The sequence below is a fragment of the Prunus mume genome, linkage group LG2 (genome assembly GCF_029339155.1).
Source record: "Prunus mume cultivar Tortuosa linkage group LG2, ASM2933915v1, whole genome shotgun sequence".
Lineage (NCBI taxonomy): Eukaryota > Viridiplantae > Streptophyta > Magnoliopsida > Rosales > Rosaceae > Prunus > Prunus mume.
In genome coordinates, this window is record NC_142699.1 from 1542597 (window position 1) to 1552963 (window position 10367).

Consider the following 10367-nt stretch of genomic DNA (forward strand, 5'->3'; position numbering starts at 1 on the left):
GCATATATTGGAAAGGTAAGTGGGAACCCTAAATTGATGCAGTCATGGACAAAGGCACAACATCAGCATAGAAAACATAAGCAATGGATTAGAACTGTTTTTTGGAATTCAGAAAAAAAAATTTCTGAGGAAAGATTACTATATTTGACACAAAATACATTACAAATGCTATCTCTACTGCAAAATTCTCAGTGGAATTCTACTTGGTAAGGGTATTTTGTTCCTTGTGTACTCATATTGTATAGGTAACTCTGCAGAGCTATGTACATGTGAGTATATGCAATTCAATTCAAAATTTTGACTACTGTGAGTTTCTATTTTTCCCCATAGAGAAGATCAAAAGAGAACAATTCTAAATGGTTCCTCATAAGTGATGGAGAGATTTGAATTGTTAATCATATGAACAATTTTGTAGAATGTTGACAGCTTCTGCACGTTCTTCATCGCTCAAAGTTGTCGGAAAGTTTATTAGACATGTGATCCGGAGGTCTCCTCTCCTTGTTGGTTCCTTAAGCAATGGCATGCCTTGTCCTTGGATGACCTTTTCGTAGCCATGATATATGATGTCATCGAATGAGAGTTTCATTTTGTCACCTCCTAACAGAGGAACTGGAAATGAGCAGCCTCCCAGTGCATCCACCAGAGGAATCTCAACGGCCATTTCCAAGTCATCGCGGCCTGATCTTTTGTACAAGGGATGCCGCTTTTCATCTATCAAGAAGACTATATCAGCAGGGAGGTACCCTGGTTTCTCATCTCCTTTTCCTTGGAATGTAATCTTCGTACCTTTCCTCCATCCAGGCTGCACGTTTATTTGCAGTATTTCCTCTTCTTGAACAATAATCCTGTTTCATAACAATCACACACATCAGTATAATTAATCACCTCACAAATAGATTAAGCGTCTCTTAACATGAGATAAGGTGAAGTAATGAAAATAACAAACCCGGCATCGTTAATGACATCTCTTGTAAGCTTGATCTTCTTTACACATCCATGGCACAACTGCTCAAGTGTGAATCCAAGCCTCTTCTCAACCGGAGGAGCTTTCTTTCGTGCAGTTGTCCGAGAGAACACGATAGGCGTTGGGCTCCTCTTGCTAATACTTCTTGACAGAGGTGTGGAAGGTTTGTCCGGTTGATCAGATGTGCCTGATGTTCTACTGGCACTAGGTGATAGAGTCCGTGATGGAGAGGCAGGCGCCGGAGAGGCAGGTGCTGACACTGAAGAGGCTGCGGGTGATGGAGAGGGTATTTCAGTCTCAGATGGGCGTCTCCGGCTCATATTCCTTGATAGAGAGGCATGAAATTCAGTCTCTGAGGTGCTTCGTCGGCTCATATTTCTTGATATTGAGGCAGAGGTTTTGGTCTCTGACGATTGTCTTCGACTCATATTTCTTGATATTGAGGCAGAGGTTTCGGTCTCTGACGATTGCCTTAGACTCATATCTCTCAATAACGTCGTCGGCGTCGGGGTGGTGCTCCGGCTTGCACTTCTTGAGAAGGTCCTCGGGGTGGGTGTTTTGCATCTTCTACTCCCAGTCCTTGAAAGACTTCGACGTGAGAAGAAGTTATCATCAATACTTCGTTGATGATCAAAACTGCCTATTGGTGTCGTTGGGTAACTAATTGTAAAATTTTCTTCCTCCTGCATCTCGGATCATGATCATTATGCAAATTAAGCATATAATGAGATTAGAAACAAGCTATAAACCTTCCAAGATCAGGATCGATGCAAATTGATATAAACATCATTAAAGATTTAGCATCAAATTTTGACCCAATATTTAGGCTTAAAATAACTCCTAATTTCTAGATAAAAATTGTCACAAATGCATACAATACATGTTACCAATTCAACAATGCAGATTTGCAGGCGTACATCATGTTAATTGTATGACTTTTTGATGGATTTAAGCACATGCAGGTGTTTGGCAAATGCATATAATCGAGGACTTTTTTGTTCTGCTTTTTTTTATAAAAAAAAAAATGAGAACATATGAATTTATGTTACCTTGGTGGTTTCATGATTGTCTGTAAACTTGGATTGTCCGTTCTTGTGATGGTTGTTGGGGACAATTTCATAACAAAGGATTTGTATCCTTTGCAAATATTGGATATTCCGAGCATGCTGTAGAGATCCGACGTCGATGCTGAACGTGGAGGATCCCCCATAAAAGAGAGGGGGCAGGGAGGAGGTCGATATCAGAAGAGAATGGCTGGGGATTCAAAGATGAAGAAGCGTTTCTTTAGGAGCGTTTATGTGGCGAAGTGTTTGTTTTTTCGGTGGGATGAGGAAGAAGTGTTTGTTATTGTGACATGGATGAGTATAGGTCGGGTCATTCTTTTAATTAGTTAGTTCATTTAATTTTACTCTCGTAGCTTCTATTTTTAGGTTCATTCCAAGCTAACCTAACTGCTTTTTCTACTTCATTCCCATCGGTTCCATATGCAATTCTAAGCACGTTAAGACATTGTTTATGAATGCATGCATGCATGCGCTTCAAATTAAACGTACTTTTTGTAATCATGAGTTGAAACAAATTTATGTCACAGAGCTTCAAAACTTGTGTTTCCTCTTCGTTTGTTTGATTCAGGTCTTCATTGCTTGAACTTCATCATCCTCCTAATTCCTTTAAAAAAAACCTAATTAACGTATGTCTAACTGGAAATGCAAAAGTAAGACAAACCAAGGTGGGTCATGTTTGTAGCTTGCCTGATCAAATAAAAAATATATATATAAAAAAAATCAAAGGAGATTTACTATTATACTTAATATATGAGCTCAAATTATATAAAAATTCTACATAAAATGGACTTTAAAAATACATCCAAAATCCGTTTACAATATAAGAAAGAGACTTCGAATTTCCTATAAATTACAAAATTGCCATCAATTTCTTAAAACAGGTCCAACCCCAAAACCTTATAAAAATACCAAAAACACTTAATAGGGTAAAGTAATTTAATAATCAAAATTAAATTCAATAGGATAAGCTATTATTTTTTTGGGTTTGTTTATAGAAATTAAATGGTGTAGAATTTATCTATATTACTAGTGATGACTAAGAATGGATATATAACTAAATATCACTTTTTTCAATCTAAATACTAAGAATGGATATATAACTAAATATATGTATACTCACAAATGTATCTGCAAATATATTAATAGTTTGTGAATGCAAATACTAGAATAATTAAAAAGATATCGCTTGTATTAAAAAAAAAATTAATTAAAAAAAAAAAACATTCAATCTACCACGCATGTTTAACGGAAAAAATACATACGTCAGAATCTAATCTCTTAAAGAACACATTTAATTAAACATCAAAATCATACATTTCTATATTAAATAGCGCGTTTGGGCCACGCTCCTTTTCCTAGTTAGTTACTGTGACACCAACCCAGCAGCCAGAAATGAGGAAGGGGGAGGTTTGTTTGACCAAAGCTCCAATCCTCCAAAGCTCATCTCTGTAACCGAGGAAGAGTGAAAGACCAACACAACTCACTCCCTCTCCCTCTCTCTCTCTCTCTCTCTCTCTCTCTCTAGATTGTTGAGTTTCTCTCAAAATCACAACCCAACTACAGCTTATCCAAATTCAAGCACAACCCACAATCTTCTTCCCTAGATAGAGAGTGTGAGAGAAATAGTTAGAAATTAGAATAGAAGAGAAGAGATGAAACTAATTGGGTTTTGGGTGCTTCTCTCTCTACTTTCTCTCTCTACCCTGTCTCCAAGAACAACAGCAGCATCAGCCCCCACAACCAACACCACAACAACGTGCCCCATGGATCTCAGCTATGTCCTACGAATCCCCTTCAACTCCTCGTCATGCAAAAACTTCCAGCCCCCTCCCAAAACCCCCCAAATGGACCTCACCAAGATCCCATGTTGCCAAACCCTCTTGTCCCTCCTTGGAGTTGGCCTTGCCCAACACCTCAAAGAGACATCCCTCTTTCAGCTTCCCAACTTGCCCACCTCCAATTCTTGCCTCCAAAACTACCAATCCAAGCTCACCTCCCTCTCCCTCCCTCCCAATCTTGTCTCGTATTGCTTTGACCCTATGCAGTTTGTCATCTCTCCCAATATCTGTGCCAAAATTGAGTCTTCCCAAGATTGGGTCGCCAAGCTTGGCCAGAGTACTTCTCTTGACTCTGCTTGCAGGCCAGACCTCACTGATCTATCCTCCTGCGGCGCTTGCGTGGACGCCGGCTTTGACATTCAGAAGAAGCTGATTTCTGTTGATGGTAACACTTCTCACAGTAGAGATTGTTGGTATTTTGCAATTCTTTATGCTGCTGGTATTGTCAATGAGTTTGGGCCTGAAAGTAATGGTGTTGTGTCCTGTATATTCGGGTTGTCACCGGATTCTCATGCGGGTTCATCGAAAAAGAGCAGTACCGCTCTTGTTTTCGGTCTAACTGGTGCCGGGGTTGCAGTATTTGTCATGTCTAGTTTGTTGGGGTTGTATTTTTGGTATGATAGAAGTTGGAGGAACAAAAGGGTTGAAAGGTCCCGTATGGATTCTGGTTTTGATTTAGATGAACGAGAGTCTAGGATTAGAGTGAGACCCAACACCGGTTCGATTTGGTTTAAAATTCAGGACCTTGAGAAGGCAACTAATAACTTTTCACAGAAGAATTTTATCGGTCGAGGTGGATTTGGTCTTGTTTACAAGGGTGTTTTACTGGATGGGACTACTGTAGCTGTCAAGAAAGTCATAGAATCTGATTTTCAAGGAGATGCTGAATTTTGCAATGAGGTTGAGATTATTAGCAATTTGAAGCACCGAAATCTTGTGCCACTCAGAGGGTGTTGCGTGGTTGAGGGTGAAGACAGTTATGAGGAGAGAGGAAGTCATAGGTACCTTGTCTATGATTACATGCCGAATGGGAATCTAGATGACCATCTATTTATTTCTCTGTCTAGTAATCAGAGTGAAATTGAAAGGAGACCCTTGACTTGGCCTCAAAGAAAGAGCATTATATTGGATGTTGCCAAGGGGTTAGCTTATTTGCATTATGGAGTGAAGCCTGCAATATATCACAGAGATATTAAGGCAACAAACATACTACTAGATGCGGATATGAAAGCAAGAGTGGCAGATTTTGGGCTTGCAAAACAAAGCATGGAAGGCCAGTCTCATCTCACTACTAGAGTGGCAGGAACTCATGGATACCTAGCCCCGGAATATGCTCTTTATGGACAGCTGACTGAGAAGAGCGATGTTTATAGCTTTGGTGTGGTTGTTTTGGAGATTATGTGTGGTAGAAAAGCACTTGATTTGTCTTCCTTGGGATCACCACGCGCATTTTTGATCACAGATTGGGCTTGGTCATTAGTGAAATCTGGAAAAGTTGAACAGGCTTTAGACTTTTCATTGCTTAAAGATGGTGATAATGTGAATTCAAATCCAAAGAGCATAATGGAGAGATTTTTGCTGGTTGGCATTTTGTGTGCTCATGTAATGGTGGCTTTGCGGCCTACCATTTTGGATGCACTGAAAATGTTGGAAGGAGATATTGAAGTGCCACCAATTCCAGATAGGCCAATGCCTCTTGGTCACCCTTCAGGTTATGGCAATGGCAATGGTAATACTTTCAGCATATCACCAGCTTTGAGCGGGCCAAAATTGCATAGTGGAGACATGCTCAGGTAATCAAGAAAACTTTTAATTTTATAGTTTCTACATTGCCTTGAAGAAAGCAAAGAGTGAAGATTAATGTTCATGGAAGACCCTCCGTGAATTGACTCAAGGTATGTAGTTGAGAATGCTGTAAATAGTACACATAAAAACTCATAGACCAATGGAAGGTCATATTACGACCTAAAAAATCCGAGGTCAGGAATTAAACTAGATAGTGTGGGATAGGTTTTGATTTTGTTTTATAAAGCTGTAACTTCTTGTGGTTTTGTTTTGTTTACCAAATATGATTTGACTTTACATCATATATAGCGCAAAGAAGATGTAGATTATTATGTAAGAAATTCAGTATTTATTTGAATTGAACCGGCCACTCCAGAATAACAGATTGACTCAAGAATTTGGATTTGGACAATCATCTTGGTACCAATAAAAGATTCCTATTTTGTCTACTTCCAGAGTTCCAGTAATCAACTTTCTACTAGGAAGTTTTCTGTGGAAATGAATCTAATGAGAAATCCAACTTGATTCTAGCTGTACTTTCACTTGTTGAATGTAAAGATCTTGGGATTTTTGTTTTCAGCTTTTTTTTTCTTGCTTTACCAAGCTGCAAGCATGATAGGTTGTTCATTATTATGTTGAATTAGAGAACTGTTTATCAGTCAATTGAAGTGGCATCATTGATATCACATACAACAGGTTCATCAAAGACGAAGAGTGAAGCACTTCATGGGGTTTGAGTACTTGGAAGAGTCCAACATTTCTAACTCTTTTAGTTCAACAACATAGGTTTAGTTGGAATTCTGATTGATATTGTATAGTAATGTAAATACCTATAAGCTTTATAGTTGGAAATAGCAAACCGAAAAAAGGGTTTGCCGTCGCTTACAAGTTTTTTTTTTTTTTATCAATTAAGTTTTTTCTCATGTATGTCATTTGTAACAGTTTTTGTATAATTGAGTTTCAAGAAATATATTCTTGCAGAAACTTTTTCTTCCATTCATCAGAGTTCTTCCTTTCAGAGACAAGTCTTTTTGCTCTCTTTGAGAAACCCTTTGAAAATTGCTTAGCAAAGCAACGAAGTGGTATCAAATCTTTGGTCCTGCTAGTAGCTCTCTCCATGTTTTTGTCATACCTCTAGTGCTGAAGAATGTAAAAAAATCCCATATCGGAACCTTGACATAATAAAGTACAATATATATTGAGCAACTCCACTACTAACAATAATACAAGGCATTTTGTGATAAAACATCCTGCTGGTCCGTCTCGCGTCAGCAATGTCAGCACCAGACCCGCATCACATGTGCTTCCAAGACGGGGAGCGTATATGAATGGATGAAAACAAAACGTTCCAGTAACATTTTCTATAACCTTGTAGTTTGTGACGTTTAACAGCAGTCTCTTACCTATAACCTAAATAATATAGTTAAATGAGAAAATGGTAGATTCTTATATGAGTAATAAGTAAAAAATCAAAAGGGGACAATAGAGACTCGGGTAATGACCTAATATGAATGGATGTGCTTCCAGAACTTGAATGGCGTGATTTTTTTTTAGATTTATTTTTTTCTGGAGGGTCTGGTATCTCTGCAAATACTCAAAAATGGAGATCATCCCTCCTGTTGGTGATATGAGATAAATCATTCTTGGACAAATCACTGGAATTAAGATCCTGTGGCCATTTCCAGAGAAAATGAATGCCATTTGATGCTAACACCAAAATGGCATCACCTCCATTTGTGTATAACAGCCTTGATGTTGATATAATGAGAAGCTACCAAAACATTTTAATGGCGAAATCTGAAACTTAAATATTAGATATTCCCATGCTTATATGCTCCCAGTGCATAGGCAGAGAAAAACTATAAATCAGTCTCAGAATTGAGAGACCTCATATTGAATTATTTCTTTTTCTTTTTCTGAAAGATAGAGTACCTTCAAACAGAATTGCAATTATGAAATATAGTATAGCCGCTCGGCTATACTATTTATTTTATTTATAACAAATAAAAATAAAAATAAATAAAATATTAATAATATTAATTATTATTATTATTTTAAATGGAACCGCCTAGCCCGCCTAGGCGGCTGATTTTTCGAAAACTTCAATGGCTTTTTTTTATATAAGATTTCTTTTTCTCTGGCCGGTCTATTGCAATTATGAAACTTTAGTATAGCCGCACGGCTATAATATTTATTTTATAAAAAAAAAATAAAAGAACCGCCTAGCCCGCCTAGGCGGCCGATTTTTCAAAAACTTGAATGGAGTTTTTTTTTTTCAGATTTCTTTTTTCCTGGAGGGTCTAGCATCTCTGCAAATACATTTTGTCAATTCTCAGTACCATAAGATGGGCAAAAATAGTAAATCAAAAACTCCCAGAGAGATGCAAGATAATACAGCTTGCTGTAGAAGAGGAAAAACCCTCATCTTCGGCCAAGATATTGCTGAATCATTGGTTGAGATTCAGTTCAGGTTTACCATATATTTTGGTTTTAATTTATGTTTCAATTACTAGGCATATATATGAAGCCTCATCTGATCCTACTTTCTGCAACAGGAACACCTGGAGAGCAATGAGGGTGATCCTGAAGGATGTCATTGCCGTTGGTATCGGTGGCAGCTTCTTAGGTCCTCTTCAAACAGGTTTAGATGATTCTTTCCATGCATATATTTTGCAGTCTTGTTTACTATGTAGTGTGATTTTCCTTGTGAAAATGATTAAGCTTTCTTTGGAATAAACTTTGGGTAGTGTTCACTGGTTTGATTACATTTTGCAGATCCAAAGGCTATCGAAACAGCAAGGGGAAGGCAACTGCATTTGTAAGTACTTACGTATTAATTTTCAAGTGCTTATGTTGGTTGGAGTTGTGGTGGTTGAAGAAACAAAGCCCATATTCTGTGTAAATATTTGGTTCTAGTCTTGGTAGTTTGGTTAAAGGATTATATGCATATTTTTATCAGAGGATGGATGATTCTGGTCCAAGCTAAGGGTATTCTAATAATTTGTTTTCCCCTGTGTGCAGTCTTGCAAACGTTGATCCTATTGATGTTGCCAGAAATATTGCAGGGTTAAAGCCAGAAACTACCCTCGGTAAGCATTAAGTTTACTTATGTGTATAATACCAATATTAACCGGAAAATGTTAAATTCTTTATATGTGTAATAAGTAAAAAATCAAAAAGAGATAATAGAGAGTCGGGTAATGGCCTAATAGTAATGGATAATGCTCTAAATTACTCTTATCGACAAAGAAAAATCTGGGATTTTTTTTTTTTAATTTAAGTGTAACCGAGCGACTATACTCTTTAAATATATTATTTAACCAATCAGCTATACGTTTATATATATATATATATATCTCTCTCTCTCTCTCTCTGTTACCTTTTCTTGACAGACATTAGGATTTCTTTGGTGAAACCATGTTGCTGTGGTTTTTGTACACGGGGCATGGATTGTGATGTAGATATGAGCTGTGATATCTTTTCAGATTTACATTAATTTCAGGATCAACGTGATATCTTATTTCAACTCCCATGCCATATGGAAATCTTTGCTACAATGATCTGTTAGATGCAACTGTGCTGGTATTATTATCTCTTTACTGACATCTTGTGTTGTTTCATCAAGCTTAACTTCTTGTTATTATATATCCCTTTATGTTAACCCTTACGAAATTTGGTGTCAATGTTTGCACTTGACAGCTTTTCCAGAAGTCGTATCCAAATGAAGAATTCTTTTCCGAGACACTCTCACCTCAGAATTTGGAGGATGACGTTCCGATTAATCTAGAGGACTAATAGTATAAGGCCATTACCCGAGGCTCTATTGTCCCCCTTTGATATTCAATAATACATCCGTGTTCTGTACATTTCTTAAAGATTTGGTAAAGTTCACTTTTTTAAAAGGCAAACATGCAATATGCGTATTATACATGTATGTACAAATTTTTCATGTTCAATACATGTATTTTTTTATAAAATTTTCAATAATACACACAACTTCACGTATTATACATATAATTCTCACATATTATTGAATAAACATAATATATATTAAACAATTTACATTAATTATATATATATTAATTAAATAATATAGCCGCGGGTCTATACCTTCTAAATACGTATTTAAAGAGTATCGCCGTGCGGCAATACTATGGTTTTTGACATGTGGGCGCCTAGCCATTAGACGAGTCCTCTTTTTTCATATTTTTTACTTTATTAATAGTATTGCCACTCGGCTATATATGGTTTTATAATTTTTTAAAAAACAGTGCCGTATAGCCGCACGGCTATACACGGTTTAAAAATTTTTGTAAAGAAATAGTATAGCCGACCCGGTTTTGCTGATTTTTTAAAAATAAATAGTATAGCCGTACGGCTATACACGGCATGGCTAATTTTTTTAAAATAATTACTATAGCCGCGCAGCTATACACGGTTTTTATTTTTTTAAATCGTACAGTCGGTCTATACTCTATTTTTAAAAAATTGAGAAATAGTATAGCCGCGCGGTAATACTCGGTTTTTTAATTTTTTTAACAGAAATAGTACAGCCGACCGGCTATACACGGTTTTTATTTTTTTAAACAAATAGTATAGCCGCACGGCTATAATATGTTGGCAAACATTTTAAAAGAAATAGTATAGCCGACCGGCTATACGCGGGTTTTTATTTTTTAAAAAAATAGTATAGCCGATCGGCAATACATGGTTTTT

At 36.9% G+C, this 10367-nt stretch overlaps 2 protein-coding genes across 3 annotated transcripts; one reads left to right on the forward strand and one right to left on the reverse strand.

The window, feature by feature from the left end:
- Positions 1 to 197: 197 nt before the first annotated feature.
- On the reverse strand, positions 198 to 2285 carry LOC103319066 (uncharacterized). The gene is given in 4 exon segments (XM_008220559.3): positions 198 to 845; positions 947 to 1647; positions 2014 to 2064; positions 2067 to 2285. Coding segments are annotated over 4 exon segments (1314 nt in total). The 5' UTR covers positions 2175 to 2285; the 3' UTR covers positions 198 to 391.
- A 1138-nt stretch (positions 2286 to 3423) lies between these two features.
- LOC103319068 (Protein kinase superfamily protein) lies at positions 3424 to 6647 on the forward strand. 2 transcript variants are annotated; one of them, XM_008220560.3, is made up of 2 exons: positions 3508 to 5659; positions 6348 to 6647. In XM_008220560.3, exons 1-2 carry the CDS (start codon positions 3681 to 3683, stop codon positions 6367 to 6369), a joined length of 2001 nt encoding a protein of 666 aa, XP_008218782.3. In that variant the 5' UTR covers positions 3508 to 3680; the 3' UTR covers positions 6370 to 6647. The 2 variants fall into 2 exon arrangements, with proteins under 2 accessions (XP_088902774.1, XP_008218782.3); XM_089046648.1 differs by lacking the exon at positions 6348 to 6647 and having other exon boundaries at positions 3424 to 6100.
- The last annotated feature ends 3720 nt before the right edge of the window (positions 6648 to 10367 follow it).

What these genes read in the sequence shown, in the direction of transcription:
- LOC103319068 (XM_008220560.3), top strand. Translation starts at nt 3,681, where the DNA reads ATGAAACTAATTGGGTTTTGGGTGCTTCTCTCTCTACTTTCTCTCTCT. An exon ending in CATAGTGGAGACATGCTCAG is followed by an intron (nt 5,660 to 6,347) that starts GTAATCAAGAAA and finishes CACATACAACAG; the next exon opens with GTTCATCAAAGACGAAGAGT.